General features: G+C 38.1%; 1 protein-coding gene and 1 long non-coding RNA gene across 3 annotated transcripts; one reads left to right on the forward strand and one right to left on the reverse strand.

Annotated features, from left to right (window-relative positions):
* The first annotated feature begins 646 nt into the window (after nt 1–646).
* LOC110025908 lies at nt 647–7,232 on the forward strand. Its single transcript, XR_002294159.1, has 3 exons — nt 647–828; nt 6,985–7,079; nt 7,157–7,232. It is a non-coding gene; the product is annotated as an uncharacterized LOC110025908 (long non-coding RNA).
* Nucleotides 1,527–19,777, reverse strand: LOC110025907 (protein NRT1/ PTR FAMILY 5.10-like). 2 transcript variants are annotated; one of them, XM_020726602.1, is made up of 4 exons: nt 19,674–19,777; nt 19,353–19,570; nt 6,972–7,531; nt 1,527–2,453 (listed from the first exon to the last, which is right to left on the reverse strand). In XM_020726602.1, the coding sequence occupies exons 1-4, from the start codon at nt 19,753–19,755 to the stop codon at nt 1,697–1,699; spliced, it is 1,617 nt and encodes a 538-aa protein (XP_020582261.1). In that variant the 5' UTR covers nt 19,756–19,777; the 3' UTR covers nt 1,527–1,696. The 2 variants fall into 2 exon arrangements, with proteins under 2 accessions (XP_020582261.1, XP_020582260.1); XM_020726601.1 differs by having other exon boundaries at nt 6,972–7,537.
* Between the last annotated feature and the right edge of the window lie 251 nt (nt 19,778–20,028).

Genomic DNA, 20,028 nt, shown 5'->3' on the forward strand with positions numbered 1-20,028 from the left:
TAAAATCAGGTGAGTGTAAGAAGCTATTATTCTGAATTTTTTGATATATATATATATATATATATTTATAATTTGTGTGATATGTATGTAAAATTACCTTTAAATTTTCATTTGGAATGCATACCACATAATTTTTATGTATTTTACAGCTATAACAAATTAGTGTAAAAAATTTATACATAAAAAAGTATATTTTCATGTAATTTTATAGATTTGAGTGGCGGGCAAGAAATATAATTTTTTAGGTGTTATATATATAAATAAAAATTATATCATATGTCTGTAAATGCCCCTTTTCATTATCCATACAAAATTAAAGCTGCTGGTGGGGTATAAAAATGGAGAAAATATTATGTCGAGTGAACTGTATCTGCGTACGACGACATCGTGGTCAAGACGGCACCGCCGATGGCCGTAGTTGGCCAGAGTTAGGGTCTGTTTGGGGCAGCTGCAGCTTATTGAATAATCTGCTGATAAGCTAGGTGCGGTAGCTATTATAATTTTTATTTTCTTGGAAAAGTCTGACCGCAATCAGAAAGCTGTCATTAGGCGTGAAAAAAAAAGCTGTTTTCAGCTTTTTGAAAACTTATAAGCTGCCAAAATTATTTTTGAAAAAAAGCTGTTTTCAGCTTTTTGAAAACTTTATTCCGCATTGCACACGCGCTTTGCTATTTTTTTTAATTCTGCTCGTCGCCTTTTTCGATGGCGTCAGGCCATCTCTGTAGCTAACTAATTCATGGCGCTGCTGCTCGCTAAGTGTTTGAGAGTAAGATAATTTGAAGGGAGTTCTTTCTGCGCTTGCATTTTCCCGTCATTGTTTTATCGAAGGTATTTTCTTGTACTTCCTTTCCTTGATGGCAATTTCAAGATCTGTTTATTTGATTATTAGTTTTGTTTTTGTTTCCTTGATCGAATCTTGTATTTGCTGTGTTTGGATTGTTGGGCTGAAGGAAGATTAATGAGTGGGAAATGAACTCCGCTCCTTGAGGTTTCCTGCAATGACATTCTTAAGCTTCACGGACTATTTTGCAACAATTTGATGTGTTTCTCACTAAACCGCTGATCTTACCGTCTCTTTCGTTCCAATTAGAATTTTCTTTCCTGTAAGGGCTTTGGAGTTAGGTTTCATGAACATCTCCCGCTGATTGTTTGTTAGGAACGTACGGAATGTTTTATAGAGCCGTGGGAATGTACTCCAGAAAGCCTTACATAAATTGTGATGAACTAATTCGGCAAATGTTTTCAAAATCACCTCTGTAAGTCTGTCATTGGATTAGATCGTTTGGTGGTAAACTTTTGGTTTTTACACCCGTTTCCTTCAATTTGGTGTTGATGTCATTGACATTGTTAGAAAGAACAAACCCATGGTAAATGCGACGTATGGTCAATTCCAACATGGATTCAATAATTTTGCAGGAGTACTTTTAGAATGAGAACGAGGAAGTATTCTCAGCTAGAAAGAAGTTGTAACTAATTCCTTTTAGTATACTTTTCTTCCTCTACTCATTAACCACTGAGCACCATCAACACACACAAATTTCTTCTCTTATCATGATATTTTTTGTTTATGTGCAAAAAATACTAACTATTTCAATTGAGGCCAGCGTTGTGCTCTGCTTACACTAAGTAAACATGTGCGATGAATTTATTGGTACAAGTACATGGACACATGAATTTCATTATATACATCCATCAACTAAATTTTGGCTCCTTTCTTCCTGTATATGTACAAGTTTGCTGTGAAGAGATAGATTACTAACCCAACCATGCTTAGTCCTGCAAGCAGCCAATAGAAGTAGTCTATATGAGCTCGGTTTACATTATCTGAGAACCAACTCTCTCCTTTCTTGCGGGTTTCCTTGTCTATTACTAAAACAAGAAAACCACTTAGAATGCTTCCAATGCCAAATGCACTGAAGGCAAGAGCGACCCCTATGCTTCTCAGAGCATCTGGCACTTGATCATAGAAAAATTCTTGCATTCCAACCATGGTGAACACATTTGAAATACCATACAGAACATACTGTGGAACCAACCACCACAGACTCATTGGAATCGTTGCACTTGGTTGGTCAATCAGCCCATACTCTTGTGCTGTTTTAAGTCTCTTCTTCTCTACTAGAGCAGCTATCACCATGAAGGCTATGGAAATTGCCATTCCAATACCAATTCTTTGTAGCATTGTGATTCCCAAAGGTTCCTTGCGATATCTTTTTGCTAGAGGGACAATGATGTGTTCATACATGGGAATAAACACGATGACAGCGATTGAGACAATGCTTAATAGTGCAGCAGGTGGAAGTCGGACATTGGAGCCAATTCTTGTATCAAGCGTCTTTCCTTGCTTTGTGAAGAAAGTTATTGATTGTGCAAATACAATGGCATAGACTAAGCAATTCGTCCATATTGGCAATAATCGAAATACTTCCTTTGCTTCTTCCATTTGTCGATAACTAAGGAATAGAACTTCTTCAGACTTTGTACATAAAAGAAACGTATGGAAATAATCTGGTAAATGTAGTTAAAGTAAAACTTACTACTATTGACTGTAAGGCATGCATAATTATAGTTTTTGTTTTCCAGTTATGTGGATAGACAGAAAATTAGATTAGGAAGATGGTACGTCGTGATTGATATATGTATATAGGATAGCTCCCTTGGGTATTGCATGGTTTTTTTTGTTTTTATAGTGTGAAAGATTGCACTTTATTCTTGAGATTGAACCACTGTAAATCTAATGAAGAAAATGTGTGGCATCAATGTAGCAATTTATTTTGTTTCTAATAAATGAAGTTATAAAAAAATATGAAATGTATCATTAGTTTTCAATCTCAAAACAATATAAGATTTGATTTTGTTTGCAAGGTGATGCCCTTTCTTTTAGCCATTATTTCTCTCTTTCACTGACAAGTAGGGTCATGAATTTAGATCAACGATATAAAAAAAATTCAAAAATTAATTTCAGATAGTCTCAATTAGTAAATCTATCAGATATTACGCTGGAAAAGTCTAATGTCGCGAGAGGACCAAGCTACTTTCATTCCTAGACCGGAGAAAACTCAAGTCATTCATCTCAAAAGATGCGCCCATTATGCCTTTGAGAGATTCAGAGGCCTGTTGATTGTTACCTATGAGCACGATGTCATCGACATAAATGATGAGGATGGCAATACAATCGCTGGATGAATGGCGGAAACACATCGCATGATTAGATTAAGCTTGAGATAAACCATGACCCACCGTAACTTGTGTAAATTTGCTGAACCAGACCCGTGGGGATTGTTTCAGGCTATAGATAGAAATCCTCAATCGACACACTTTTCCACGGGAAGAGGTAATTAAAGCCAGGTGGGAGAGACATATACGCTTCCTCAGCAAGATCGCCATTAAGGAAATCATTCTTGACCCGTTGAAGGGATAATCCAGATTCATGGCTAGGGATAACAGAATCCGAATAGTATTTAGTTTAGCTGCCGGAGCAAATGTTTCTTCATAGTCCACCCTATAAGTTTGTGAATATCCTTTGGTGACTAGCCACACCTTGTTGCGTTTGAAGCATTCATCAGTGTTAAATTTGGTGCCAAAAATTCACCTAAAACCTACCGTTTTTTTCTCAAGGGAAGATCAACCTTGCCCCGAGTATGGTTTCGTCGAAAAGCATTCATCCCGTCCATGATAACAGCCTTTTAGGATAGGTCAACCAACTTTGCCTCAATACTGAATGGGAGACAACGATCCGTCAAGGAAGTGGCAAATGCTTAGTAGGTTGAAGATAAGCTGTGGAGCGAGATGTATTTTGCCATGGGATAGAAAGTGGATGACTGTACCTGTTTGCGTTCCTCGATGAGGGAATTCAACTCTTTACTCAGTTTAGGAGTGATCACCATAAGTTGAGAAAGCATCGTTCTGGGGACGTTGGTTGGAGCGGATTCCAAGATCTACGGTGGGGCAATGAGCTCAAAGATAAGGGCATTGGGATGAGTCTCAACATAGGGTTTTGTACGAAGAGTATAAATACAGAGAGCAGATGGAGTTGATGTTGGTCTGGCTTGTGGCGAATCCAGTGGGGTTGAGGGTTCCTCGGACACAATGGTCATAGCAGTAGGTAGAATGTCCAATACGGAAAGGGAACAATGTTCTGAAATTCAAGTTTCCCCTCACTTGAGGCAGTGTTAGGGAAGAAGGGGACATTTTAAAAAAATGAGACATCGACACTGACAAAGATTTTATTAATGGTAGAATCAAGACACCAATAGACTTTTTGAGTGGCAGAATAGCCGAGAAAGTCACATTTAATTGAGCGGTGATCAAGTTTACTACGAGCGGAGGAAGCGTTCTGAACAAAGGCTGTGCATCCAAATATTTTGGGATCTAATATCGAGAATAATCGATTGGTATGAAAATACGACATCAAGATGGATAGAGGGGTCTGAAAGTTGTGGATTTTTGTGGGAACTCTGTTGATGAGGTAGGTGGAGATAAGGATGACTTCATTCCAAATATATTTGAATATTAGTATGAAACATAATGAAGCGAGTAACTTCGAGAAGGTGTTGATTTTTCTACTTGCTTATCCTATTTTATTAAGAGGTATCCGTACAGGAACTATGATAGAGGGTGCTCTTTTTAATCAAGAATTCTCCCAATATAGAGTTAAAGTACTCATGGTCATTATCAGTCCAAAGGACTTGAATAGTTGTTTTGAATTGGGTCAAAATGAAGAGTGGAAATTTTAAAAAGTGACCGCAGCTTTAAATTTATGTTTTAATATATAGATCCAAGTCATCCGAGTGTAGTTATCAATTAAAGGAAGGAACCACTGTTTATTGGTATATCTTGGAGTTTGAGAGGTCCTTATAAGTCATTATGAATAAGTGAAAAAGGAGAGGAAGGAGTGTAGGGGTGAGGTGGGTATGGTACACGTTGATATTTACCTAATTGACAAATTTGACATTTAAAAGAAGATGATTTTTTATCAGTAAACATCAAAGGGTACAATTATTTTAAATAGTGAAAATTGGGATGACCCAAATGATAATATAAAAGCAAAATGGAACATGCAATAGAAAGGGAAAACTGCAACTATGAGATTGAGTGTCTGTTTTATCCATGTCATTTTCTTGGATAAGGGTCCGACTACCTGCTTAGAGTTCCAATCACCCTTCTCGAATGATGATCCTAAAAGATACAAATATGAGGAGAAAAAAGAGCAACACAATCAAGGTCACATGTTAACTTACTGACAAGAGGTTACACTTAAGCAAATCAATGTGTATTACGGATTCGAATGTCAGCCCAGCTGTTAGTAAAACTAACCCTTTACTCACAATGAATTGCAAGAGCCTTCAACAATTTTAATATAATCTCGCCCGGAGCACGGAAAGTATATCGAGAAAAAATGAGAACAACCGTTCATGTGGTTCGTGACACCGGAATCAATAATCCACGGGCTAGAAGGAAAAGCAATAGGTGTCATAGAGATGTTATCTTGACGGGCATGAGAGATCGACGAGCGGGAGGAGAAAAAACATGATCCAAGCAGCTTAATTAAGTATTCCATCTGATTCTTAATAGTATTTGGTGAGTCAAGAATGGTCCGAATAGGGATCGGCTGAATTTTAGTGTATTTCAAGGTCGTGATGAGGCCTTTTGCAGCAAAAGATTTGGCTGAAGACTTAGTCGCTGATTTCCCATGGAGCTTCCTACACTTGTCGCAAGTGTGGCAAGGTTTGTGACAAAAGTCACATGTGAAGTAGTTAGTTCACGACAACGTGGTAGAGTGTGGAGTATTGTTGGAGATGAATGCTGGCGGCTCGACTGAAGTAGTTTAGTTGTTGAGCATGAAAAGTTTTTGGCTTTCTTCGTGAAAAATCTCGATGAAAGCTGCTCGTGTTGAAGGAAGAGGGTCATGACTTAGTATATGGCTGCAGACTTCATTAAGGTTCTTATTCAAGTTAGCTAGAAATTGGAACACAAGATCTCCAAGATTTTTTTTGGAAGAGGGAAAGATTTGCAGAAGAGTCTCATGTGAGTTATAGCAGAGGTCACATTCCATCCATAAAGTAACCAAGTCATAGTCAGGTAGAATGAAGATCCAGCTGCAGGAAAGGATTTCGACGATTCTTGGGAGGAGGTCCGGGGGCTGAAGGTAAGGATCTTGGCTCGGGAAGACTTGTAGGGAAGAAAATTAAAGGGCTTCTAGTTGTTGGCTTAGGGAAGATCCGGCGGGTAGTCCAGCTGTAGCAAGAGAGTTCAGCGACTGTAGGGCCATTGGCCAATAGCTCGGTGGCTGGAGAAGAATCCTAACGACTAGGGTTAGATCCTGTGTTTGTGATACAATGTAGATTTTGGGAATTGAACAGGAAAATTTCATTGTTATGAAAAGAGGGTATAAATACAGGTTACATGAATTATAAAATAGGAAGGACATAACACTCATATAACTTGGAATCAAGTCCTTTCTTAATAATCTCCCGGAGATAAAAGGAAATACAAAAATTAGAAAACAACCGGAAAGGAAATAAATCAATACTAATAATTTTGTATAAATAGGAAATACCCGGAAATGAAATGAATCAATACTAATAACTTCTAATATCTTACATTTCTAAATTCATATATTTTAAAAATGGTCCTAAATACATTTCAACAATTTCAAACAGCCAAAGCTTTAAAAAGGTAAATAATTAAAATATTAACTCTTTTTGTGATAGAAATATTTTATATATTTTTTTTGTGGCCTATTAGATGCATTTTATATGTATTAATGAGCTCTTTGGGGGCACTAACTAGCAAAACACTTAGATCTGTTACTGGCACAGTTGGGTATATAATTAACCGAGAAAGTACTTTAAGATAACATGCAGTTAGATTTCCAGTTTAAGCTAATGAGCATGGAAGATTTGCTCCCATCAATTTCCCTATCCTCATTATGACAAAATGAATATAACTTCTTAGACTTATGTTCTTACTTATTAGGGTCAGGTTCATGCAGGACAAGCACCTCTGCTGCTTCTGTAGATGAGAAATAATCGCCTCTACAGTTTCCACGAGTTCGGGCTTTCCAGCTATGAACGAGAGTGAGTATTGCCTTGCCAATTCTTGCAAAGGAGCTCTCTTCTTCTAAAGTGTGGTAACGATACTTTCTGATTCCTAGAAGGAAGATGATAAGAGAAATTGCCATGACAATGCAGCATATTCCAAACCCAATACTCCAGCCAATATTCTCCTCAATGTATGTCAAGAAAACAAATGCTGCGATAAGGCCTATATTTGGTCCAAACAGCCACCAATTGAAAAATGAGCTCCTAGATGCACTTTCCTCAGCATCATTTTGCTCAAACTGATCGGCTCCAAAAGCCAAGGCACATGCTCTGTATCCACCCTGAGCCAGTGCCACTATTGACAAAGAAAAGTAAAAGACTGAGACTTGAAAAGTAGTTGGTTTGCAAGCCATGTCATGTGCAGTCTGCTTGCAGTTTGGTGGGTGGAAACCAGGCAGTACAGTTGATAAGGTTAGCAAGCCCAAACCCTGCAGCTTATTCGTTTCATCAAATATCATGTTAGAAATATGTCGAAGACATTTGAAGCTTGTTAGGAATGCAAACGACCATTCCAAAAACTTTTCTCAAGTATTTGCATACACCATTAATCCGTAATGCCTTGCATGTGATACTACTATTTGAGAAACCAATACTAGATTTGAATGGCATTTCGTTCTGACATTCCCTTTCAGAATGCTGCACCTCTCATTGGGAAATTAGCATAGTAGAGATATTTAGAATAACGCTAATTTCGTTTATAATATCTCTATGAAATATAAAACTTGTCATACATTTAAGTTCTTCTACCTTGGAAAAAAACTATATCAGGAATTGCACGTGGAAAAAATACAGCACCTCTCACAGAGTACAAGATGGTTCTACAAGGCCGTCATTTTCTTGAGAAAAAAAAGCGAGGCATTTTCAATAAACTACAAGATAATAGATTTGCCTTAAGTTTTTGTAGAACTTTCTTGTATTTTACACAACATCTTGCTTTGAATAAACGCCTTACTATTTTGATGCATTTTTTGCATGGGAAGATGCACCTTTTCTTTCTGGTTAAGATGAAATTTGAGGGAAGCATAAATCATCTATGGTGGCTACTATTTTCTTTGAACCCTTTTATGGATGCCATTTTTTTCTTTTCAGAGGAAAATGTTTTTTGTTGTATGGGGCTTAAAACAATTTGCTGAGAAGAAGAACACATATATGGCTAACAATTTTCTTTATTGCTTTTCAATAGTAATATTTATTTACAAAACCAGCTGACCACTATCATTTTAAATTTATCAATAACGATAAATTTTTTTCATGAATTCAGAAAAATAATATATTGCATTATTGGTGTGCCTTCAAGAGAAGGTTGCATGCCAAAGGTTTTCTGAAGTTGCCAAGCATATATATGATTAAGCATTGACTAGAGGTAAAACAGGTTATATAGTAATTAAAGGAGTTCTTAATTATAGTAGAATTACAATATGAATTAGCTTTGAATTTATATCTATTTGAATTGTTATACAGGATATTTACGAAGGATATGCAATGTGAAATGGCTTGGAATATGCTCTCATAGATTCCAGTTCTAACCGATGAGGCATATTTCTAAAAACATGGGATACTAAGATTTGCAAAAATCATTAGAAGATATAGGGCTTAGGATTGGTGGGATGAAGAGAGTATATAATATGCAATTTAAAGGATATGAAATTATTAATTGTCTGCCATTATTATTTAAAGAATAAGTGGATCCTAAATTTGATAGGATTAAGCATCTTGGATATTTTACATAAAATAAAATTTGGATACAAATGACAATATAACTTTTAAATTCAAGGCTATCTAATTAAAATAAGAAAGTTTCATAGGATTAGTATTCTATATGGAAATTTTACTGAGATTTGAAGGACAAATTTATAAACCTTTAATTAATTGTTTGTATTATATTGATCGAATGTTGGAGAGAAGAAGCTTTGTCAATAGCTAAATTGAGTGTTGAGAAAATGAGATGATTAGAAGTTTGTGTGGGGCAAAAATACTAAAGACAAAATAAGAAATAGTTATATTTAAAGAATGATGAGAGGAGCATCTATTGAAGATAAGTTATTTATAAATAGATTCAGGCCACATGCATGTCAAAAAGTAAAATTGCTCATAAATAAGTTTATTTTTAAACTAATGGGGAAAAATAGATTTATCTAAGATAAGATGAATAGAATTAAAAAAAAAATTGCAAAAAATATGTAACATTTTATGTGGTTGTGAACATCAATTATCGACATTTTAAATAGGACAAGTGTTTGATGGAAAGATTCTTTGAGAGAATAAACTTCTATTGGAAGACTTGATTTTCTTATAATTAGAATCATCGTTAGATGAGAAGTTATCAAGGAACCTTTAGGGTTGAGAGAATAAACTTCAATTGAAAGACTTGATTTTTTTGGTAACTAGAATCTCTGTTAGATGAGAATCCATCAAAGGAACATTTAGGGTTTGTTAAAATTTAATAGTTCAAAAGTATCCTTTTAACTTCAATTATTTTACTATTTATTGTTCTAATTCTAGCTAATCTACTTTGTGGAGGAGCTTATGCAAGAAAAATGTTCCCTTACCAACTAAGGGTTTGTTACTTCGAACGATTTAATATACAAACGACATGTGCTGGCCTACTTTAATGTTTTGTAACTTCACTAAATGGGTTTTTCTTTGGCAAAAAGTGACGTTTTCTCTTACTAATTAGGGAAAGCACAATTGCCACAATCATGCATCTAACCAACCTTTTGATTGTTTGTCTCAATATGCTTTTGGCCAACTCATTTTCTCTTTGCTTGAACGTGAGACAAAATATTTGGCTAATTGGAGAGAGATGCTTCAATTTCAGAATCATGTCAAAATATTTTTCTTGTAAATTTTATTTGATCTTAATTATGCTAGCAATGAGCTTTTTAAGTAATAAAAGGTGCCCTCTGGAATTCCTTTTAGAGGCGACACTTAAGAAACCTTTTTAATATGTCTCTTTAGAATTTTCTTTTGGGAATTCCTCTCAATAGTCTCACCAACCTCCGTTCATGAATTTGTCTTTTGATTATCTTAAAAAATGGTATTAGTCTTGAGATTTAACCACTATAAATCCTTACCTCATTTATTTACATTTCATTCTCTCTCTGTCTCTCTCTCTTCTTTTCTCCTCACATAGTAGCCACAATATAATACTTTCTCTCACTAATTTGGGATTTTACTTCTGCATCCCTTCATGTTGGTATGCATCCACATGATTTTTTTATTTCCTTGGGGGCTTTTCAAGAGGTTGTCCTTCTTAAGTTTGAAGCAGAGCTCCTCATCTCCAAAGAAATCAGGCCCTCTCCGGAGGGGCTGGCGCTAAGTAGCGCTACCTCCGAAGGATTGCCTGACACCTCTCGACAATGACTTGATTCACGTTGGTCGGGCTCATCCCAATGAAACTCTGCACCGCCAATCAACCCGTCACCTTCCGGGTATCTGCAATAAGTGCATGCATCTTTTTTCGTCAGTACACTGGCATCTAAAAAAGAATCAGTTTGTCAGTCTCCGTCTATTGGATGACAACAGTAGATCAAGAAATTGAATGAGTAAGGTCTATACCTCGGAGGTCGTCATGTGGCTTCTATTTTGCTTTCTCAGTAGCTAAGACCTCATCTTGCTTCTCTCGTTCAGCTTGAATGGCATTAGAGACCTTCCATTCAGCTTCACTCATCTCGTGGTAAATTTGGGAGGCTAATGCTCTGTCAACCACTGATTAGTCTTGGGGAGAGAGACATAGGTTGGCATCATCCTGATTGACCAACAACCCTTCATGTGAGCGAAGGAAAACCTGAGCTTCCAATCTTTCAACTTATTCTCAAGCCTTCGAAGATGAAATCGACCTACAAACGAGAGTCAAACATATCCACTCAGATACGTTCGGAAGACATATAAGTAGTTAAAGAGCTCCATTGAGAACACTAACAACAGAAATAATTGCTCAAAAACTTCAACTATTTATTAAAGACTTCGACTTATAGCCTTACCACATTTTTTACAAATAAATCCCTAGACTTATTCTATATTTCCTATTTACAAATAGAACCATAAACTATATACACTTCTCAACACTCCCCCTCAAGATGGACAAAAGATGACTACTAAGCCCATCTTTTCACACAACCTAGGTAGATTTAATGAGCTAGGTCCCTTGGTGAGGCAGTCAGCTACTTTCTCTATAGCAGCTACATGACTTATCTCCAGTAATTCAGTATTCAACTTCCCATTGATGAAAAACCTATCAATCTCCACATGCTTGGTTTTTTTGTGTTGCACCGGGTTGTTGGCAATATTAATTGCTGACTTGTTGTCTCACTACAACTTCATTTGAGCTCTTTGGTCCATCTGGAGCTCTACCAATAGAGCTCTTAGCTATAACATCTCAACAACTCGTAAGGCCATGAACCTGTTCTCTGCCTCTTACGCCGACGTTGCAACTACAGACTATTTCTTGTTTTTCCAAGTGACCAAATTACCCCATATGAACATGCAATATCCTGATGTGGACCTCCTGTCATCAACACTGCTAGCCCAATTAGAGTCAGAGTAGCCCTAAATGCTTAAATGCCCATTTTTTATGAAGATCAACCCCTTCCTCGGTGCACTCTCCAGGTACCTCAGAATTTGATACCTCTGCATCCATGCGACTTCCTTGGATCATGCATGCAACAACTCATCACGCTTACTGCAAATGATATGTTGGGGCGAGTGACCAGATAGATGAGATAACCTACCAATCTCTGGTACTTGTCACAACCAACTAGTTGTCTTGCCTCTGCGCTTAACTTTCCCAACTGATCAATTGGTGAATCTACAAGCTTGCATCCCAACATATTTGTCTCTGTGAGCAAGTCTAGCACATACTTCCTTTGAGATAAAACAATCTCATTTGCTCCACGAGCCACCTCAATCCTGAGGAAGTATTTAAGTTGTCCCAGATCATTCATCTCACTCTTTGCACAAACTTGATTTCAGCTGAGCAATCTCTCCCTCATCATCATTAGTGACAATTATATCATCTACATACTCAACAAAAATAGTAATGTAACCACGATATTGTCGAAAGAATACTGTGTGGTCGGCTTTGATATGTTGATAGCCCATGTCTACCATTGCTCTCCTAAATCTGTAAAACCAAGCTCAATAAGACTGTTTCAAATCTTACAGTGTCTTCTTCAGTCTACATATATTGCCCACTGTTTGGTTTGTGTTGAAGCCTGGAGGTATCTCCATGTACATATTTTCTAGCAGATCTCCATAAAGAAACACAATCTTCACATCTCGTTAGTGTAACCTCCATCCACTATTCATAGCTAGAGAGATGAATTTCCTGACTGTGCTCATCTTTTTCACTGGTGAAAATGTCTCATCATAGTCGATGTCACTATATCCTTTTATCACCAACCGTGCTTTACAGCGATCGATCTTTCCTTCTGAGTTTTGCTTCACTGTGAAGTCCTAATTGCGCCCGATTGCCTTTTTTCTTACTGGTAGCAACGTGAGCTCCCACATTCAGTTCTTATCAAGAGCACCAAGTTCTTCCAGCATGGTTGCCGTCTCCTTTGGATCCTCCTTAGCTACATGCGAGCACTTGGGTATACATAGTGTCTAAAGATGCAATGAATGTTCCGTGTAAATGTGATATGTTAGAATATGAGACAAACTAGTCAATGTCATGCGAGAAACCAAAACGATTAGGAGGATGACCCGCATTGTTGCAAAAGTTTCTCCATCAAGTTATGAGAGTGGGAGTAGAAAAGAGAGGAATTATATCACATGTGTAATCGAATTTTGAGGTGGATGGTGTAGGTGTCTTAGGAGTCGGAATAGACCAAGACAAGAGACTTATTGGCACGAGTGGCACGACAGACACTATTCTCTCATTTTGCCTCCTCCTCGTAAGCACCCTCAGCTCTCCTTGAGCTTGAATCCCACCACCTTCTGGCCCATTTTTCTCATTTTTTGGTACTTTCTGAGTCGATTCTTCTCACACAACAGAACAAGGCATCATTACGTTCCCACATGTACCAATCTCTCACCATCACTACTCTCCCCCTCTCGCCTCATACCTTCATTATATGGAGTCACCAAAGGGTAAAGTCACCTCCAAGGTGTAGTACGATTTGAATTCTCTAAAATTTAAATTTATGCTCACAAACAGTTTCTTCTCTATTGAGCTCCAACAAACATATCCATTCTCAGTGGCAGAATAACTCACGAAAACACACTTTACAGTTTTGGGATCTAACTTCCGTATTGTTCTTCTATTAATTTCACAAAACATATTCAACTAAATATCTTTAATTGGAGGATTTCGTTATTATCTCTTTTCAACAATTCACAAGAAGATTGTCACTCCAACATTCTTGAGGGCATTCTGTTGATCAATTAAGTAACTGTTAAATCAACATGCCCTCTCATATGCTTTAGGACATTCATTGAAATCATCATGTTTCGGGCTAACTCTAGAAGGTGTTTATTCTTCCCCCATACTACTCTATTTTGTGTTGGTGTGTATGTATATGCGGTTTGATGTTGTACCCCTTAGGCTAACAAGTACTCCCCAAACGTCTTGTTTGTATATTGTCTCATTATCAAACCTTAATACCTTCACTACTAGACTGCATTTTGTCTGAATCACCTTGTAGAAGTCTTTAAGACAGGTATGCACATCACTTTTGTTTTTCATCAGATACAACCAAATAATATGAGAAAAACAATCGATGAAAGTCACAAAATATCTATAGTAATTCATCGAAGTTGTAGAACAAGATCCTCATACATCTGAGTGGTCCACTTCAAAAACACAAGAACTCATATTACCAAAACTAATATAAGAGCTTCTCGTATGCTTTCAAACTCACAAACATTACACACAAATTTTTGTTTATTTTTCTTTTCATACAAAGAAGAATACGATGACTCAATAAACTAAACTAAGAGTTTCTCATGCGCTTGTGATGCAGCAGCAACACATTCGCCGCACTCCCCAGTTTTCCTACTCTAACACTCTCTACCATGGTCGTCAAGGTTGAGTTCATCCGCTCTCTATCTAAGTATCAGAGTCAATTATGCCACGTAACAGTCCCAACTCTCCGACTAATCATCTTCTTTTGAAAAATGACCTTATAAATATCAAATGAAACAACACATTGGACATAGTCATAGAATTGATATACCTCACTATACCCTTACCAACCACAGGCTGTGTTGTACCATCAGTGGTCTGAATGTTCTATGAAATTGTTAGGTGAGTATACGATGAGAACTCACTGGTAACACGTCATATGTCGAGATGCATCAGAATTTACTATTTGTTTTGGTGATCTTGTGTTGGATATAGAAACAAGAACATGTGTATCGAGAGTATCTTTGGCTGAGTGAGCATAAGTAACAGTGTTCCCCTGGGATGACGTTAAGGTGGATGCATCCTCAGTCATCTTACCTGCCGCTTTCTGTTTTCCCTTCAACATCTCCAGGAACTCATGATCCTCGTTGGTCCTTCTCTCCTTTGTTCTCTACTACCATATTTGCTAGGTGGCTCCCTTTTCCACCCTTTTGGTCCCATGATTACAACCACGGTCTCTAGATTATCAACATCCATTCTCCACTTTCCTTAGGTGGCTTTGAACAAGTCTTTCTTACGTGTCCCACTTATTTATAGTTATAGCACCTGTAAGTCTCCCCCTAGGCATATGTCATACTTGAGCTCGAGGTAGCCAAAGTCGATTGCGTACCTGAAAGTATACTCAGCTTAGAGTATAGCCTCATGCGACTCTCCTCCTTTATCATGGCGGTGATGGCCTCATCCAGTGAAGGAATTGTTGTCTGAGCTAAGAGTACATATCTCCTTTGATCAAAGGTCAGGTTTAGATGAGCAAAAAACTACATAGTCTTAATCTATACAAAGATCTCCACCTTCTTGTACCCCGGATCAGCACAGCTCAACATCAATGAGAAGTGATTAAAATCCGCCACAGCTGCTCCAAATCTATGTACTTCTGAATCGATCTATCGCTCTCAACCACTGACTATATATCACGCTGAATCTAGAACACCCTCATATGGTTCTCAGCTCCAACATAGATCTTCTTCATGTGATTCACTGATGAGGCAATCGATGAAACCATCAAGTTGAGTAGTTAGGTATAAAGCAAGACATGTGTGGTCCTACACTCATCCCTCTTAGTACTGTCACTCTTTAGCCCGACCCCTGTCAGATATCCCTCTAATTTTTTCCTTACTAGAGCAGCCTCGATCCGACCTGACCAACTCAGACATGTGTCCGGTCCATCAACATTCAGATTCACAGAAAGGAGATCTAGCTTCTCCTGTGTAGGTGCAGGTGTTGAGGTAGCAGTTCCTGTCGAGATGCTAGCTCTCTGTATGAGCCCGACCAAGAGCTTCAGAGCTTTAGGATCTATCTTCCCTAGAGGCTCCAAACCTTTTCCTCCCACGCTATCTTCATTTCCTTACATCCTCAATTTAACAATTCCCCAGCCTTCGTCGTCCACTCACGCATGTAGAACCAAAGTTCTCTTCTCCACTGCTCTAATTTCACGTGCACATCACCTCTGCCCTGCATTGAGCTGCTTAAACCACTCAACGACGATCCAACAACGGAAGGTGTCATGGGTTCAGCCCTAGAGCATGCCCGAGAATCGCGAGGGTTTGCCTTCCCAACGATTGTCGAGACTTTGTCGCGAGGGTTCTCTGCTGCGAATCGTGATCCCGAAGTTGCCTTCTCAATGGTTGTATCGCGAGGGTTCTCTGTTGCGATCCCTTAATTGCTTTCCCAGCGAGTCGCGATCCTGTAGTTGCCTTCCCATCAAGCCGTGATCTCCTCATTGCATTTCCAGCAAGCACTAGTCCCCTTCGCGATGATGAAGCGGAAGAGAGGAAAATCAAAATTTTGTGTCTCTACACCAACGACGACGGGCTACTATGGATAGGGCTCTGATACCAAATAGAAATAATTGCTCAAAAACTTCAACTATTCTGTAAAGATTTGGGCTTATATAAAGCCTTACAACTTTTTTTACAAAAAATCCTTATACTTATTCTATATTTCCTATTTACAAATAGGACCCTAAACTATATATAAATCTCAACACAATCCCCACTGGACGAGCAAAGATTACAAAGGTCATCATGGTGCAATAGAGTTCGGCATCACCTGTGTCGGGACTACCTTCTAGAAGTTGAGGTGCCACACAGCTCCTTACATAATGGGAGTTGGAGATCTAACTAGAACTGGTCCCTATAAACTACCAACTCGTTCTTATTCAGGTTGTTTGCTTTCTCGTCCTGACTTGCGACACGAAGGTGAACAGAAGGATTTAAGACGTGACTCTTCTGATATTCAATAACCTCATCCTTGTTCATCTTAAACAAGTTGGAAAGGTCAATAACCATGAGTCCATCGAAGAATAACAATGAAGATCCATGTCAAGAGCTGAAAATACTTGGAGCCATGTAAGAAGATGATGAAGAAAGTGTATCAATCGTCATTGTAACCCTTTTTTGTAAGATCAGAGAGATTCCAACCGTCGCGTTAAGGGAAAAATCGACAAACTATATGATAAGAAATGACATGAAATTTCAAATTTTATTTCTTTAATAAAAAAGAATTATTACAATAAATAACCCTTCGTTTTGACTCAATCCAAGGGAAGTAAATAGCCCACATAGGGATCTGAAGCAACCTCAACCGAGACATGACCCAGTTGAAACAACCTTTGAAACAAAAACTCCTCCCTAAACTTGAATTGCCCCAGTCTACTAGATTTATGGCCCGTTTGGGGCTGCTTATTTGGTGCGGTGGCGTTTTGAAAACACACCTGACCTGTTTGGATAAATTGCGTTTTGACAACTTATGCGTTTTCAAAACGCTGAAAACAATAGTTTCATACCGTACCTATCTAGGTGTGGTGACAGCTTTCTGGCAACGGTCTGACTTTTTCAAAAAAAATAAAAATTTGTAATAGTCACCGCACTTAGCTTATCACTAGATTATTTTTAATCAGTTTATCAGCAAATTATTCAATAAGCCGAAGCTGCCCCAAACAGACCCTTAGTCTGGCCTGGGCAATCCAGGATCTCTCTTGCAAATCTACGAGCCATCACTCTAGAACGAATATCATCTATTTCATTGCCACAACCTCTCCTTCCAAATGTGTCGTGCTAACAAGTAGATCATTCGCCGCTGAGCCCTGTTGGATATCTGCCTCACATGCAAAAGAGTATTCAATCTCACTTAGGCAATGAGCTAGCACCTTATGGTCCACGTGAGCTCCTTCAACAATGTCCTCGTGAGTGTTTCGAGGGAACGGATGATCTACAGGTCAGTCGACAGCATCCTTCTTGGCTGGATGATTGACCCCATTAGCCACCTGCTCCCCATAACTCGCAGACTCAACTAGGACCTTGTTCGAATCCAACAGAACCAAAGCTTTTGTAATATTAGGAAAAACCCAAGAGTTAAGCAAGACAAAGAAAGCTATCAATTCGTCGGAAACTTCGAATACCTAAAGCCCTTGACATCTCTGACATTGTTGGCTTTTTTGGATGAGCTTCCTGCGAAAGCAGAATAACCCGGTGCTCAGTTGAAGGTTCTAGTCTTTTGGTGAGCCAGGTATCACGACGATGGGTTGAACGGACAGGTCTTCATTCCGGCGATCGGTTCAACATCATTTGGAGCTGCCCTGGAAGAATCCACCTAATCCGAAAATGAAATTATCCTTCTCTTCACCACCGCTTTCTTCTTTCGCTCACCCTCACGACATTTTCTTCCTTTCTTCTGAGAGTAATTTCTGAGTAAAGATCTTGTTTGGAATGTCCATTTAGGACTTCATAAGCTTATCTATCGAGAGTTCTAGGGCAGAGGAGCAACCAATGAAGAGAAGGGGGCACAAAATTCACAAAGGATAGCATGTTATGTGCAGCTCAAAAAGAGGCCTATGTCTTATTTATAACAATAAATAGCATGAAAATCAAGGGAGTATCAATCATTGAGGTTATTTAATGATAAATAGTCATTTATTGTATTTAATTCTCTTGTTGTCATCGTAGCGGAGCCTATTAATGTACAAGAAAATCAGAGAACTAAAATATATACAATAAAAATACCCTTCACCAGATCTTCAGAAGATCGAATGGCGTGGAGTAGGTGTGTCGCTAGATAGAACTCCAAGAGAATAAATAAAGGTACCTGGAAGACGATCGAACGAAAGTAGACACCAACCAAAGATTGATTGGACAAGTAACCAAGGGTCGAGTGGCTGGCCGACCCACATGCTGATAGAGTTAGAGGCGGCCTAGGTCGAGGTTGACCGGCAAGAAGACGACTCACCAGATATTCATATGTTGCGTGGAATTAAACTAATCGATTAGGGGCTGACCAATTAAAGGGGTTCGAGGTATAATTATCATTTCACTATAATCCTACTTTCCTATAAATAGAGGATCATTATATATAATGGGGTTGGCGGAAACCTTATATGAAAATACCTCAATATCTCTCTCTCTCTATGTTTCTCTCTCATTTTTATGCTCCATTTTTTTATGTGTGATTCACGGACAAATCTGAGTATAAAACTCATGAAACCTCAAAGGTTCCTTAATGTCACTTCATTTCATAGGAAGTTCAACTGCGGCAGAAGAAGCGAGTTCTCCAATCGAAGTTTTCGCTCTTTCATCTTTTCGATCAATATCTTGGCTAACTGACAACATCAATCGTTGATCTTCAATAAAAACACTCAGCAAAATTGAATAAAAAATGGATTTATCACGATAATTGGGATATGGCAACAGATTATGATGAATTCAGAAAAAAATAAAATTATTCTACTTATTTTATCTCTTTTTTTTATTGAAAAATTACAATTTTCATTCAGTTACGAGTGCAAGAGGAAATTAAGAAGATGATACATGGTCGCCCAAAGCTCATCTTCCTTCTACAAGGATTATATATTAATATTTTCCTATGGTTAAGTCCTTGCAGTCTTAGCTACAAATCCATTATGCCTATATCATTTCTTATTTACATTGCAAATCTTCATTTTTTAACATATTAGCCAAATTTAAATACATAAGAATTAGGTAGCTTGCATATAAATACCCCATTAATCACTTATTGGCATTCCATAATGTGTTCCCAAAGCCTCAATTTTTTGCCCAATTTGAATTTATTTTAGGAACATGGTCTTCTTCAGAATCTTTCAAGAGGATTCATGTTTCAAAAGAGAAACTGACCAGCACAAAGAGAACAGAAGCAACCAGAAGCATCCGAAACCGACCAAGATATGAGTCTGCTACAATGGCTCCGACAATCGGCGACAGCGAACCAACACCAGACCAAACATTCACCGCCGCTGCAGCGGCCGCTGTTGATTCCTGGAGCGGTCCGGTCAGGTAAATGATCAGATTGGAAGAAACTCCAAAGTATGCAAACCTCTCTGCAATCTCCAGCCCTGAAACAGAACCCATTGATGGATGAGATCCATCCATCCTGCTTCAAATTTCTTTTGATGAAGATGATTAAAGGTGAGGAAAAGTTCAAGAAAATGTAATTACATATTATGAACAGGGCGGCGTTCCATCGGCCTGAGGTTGATTTGGATGCAGGGCGGCCGCGGTGGTCGACGATGGACACCATGGATTCCCTTCCTCTTGCTGCTTCAAATCTCTGGATCGACTTTTTCTGTGAATTTGGGCGAGATCATAAGAGAACTGAGAATGAAAAGAGGTAGGCTACTTGCTAATGGTTGGTGTCAGGGTAAAATTGGAAAATTTACATGCATATCACACAAATCCTATGTATTTACATTTTGACACCTGCATTTGATATTTTTATTTATTACACTTTATTGTTATATATTTTTACATGAAAAGGTGTATTTTTTCAAGTTAATACTACTATTATATTTTT

This window comes from Phalaenopsis equestris, unplaced genomic scaffold, assembly GCF_001263595.1.
Source record: "Phalaenopsis equestris unplaced genomic scaffold, ASM126359v1 Scaffold000341, whole genome shotgun sequence".
NCBI classification, from domain to species: domain Eukaryota; kingdom Viridiplantae; phylum Streptophyta; class Magnoliopsida; order Asparagales; family Orchidaceae; genus Phalaenopsis; species Phalaenopsis equestris.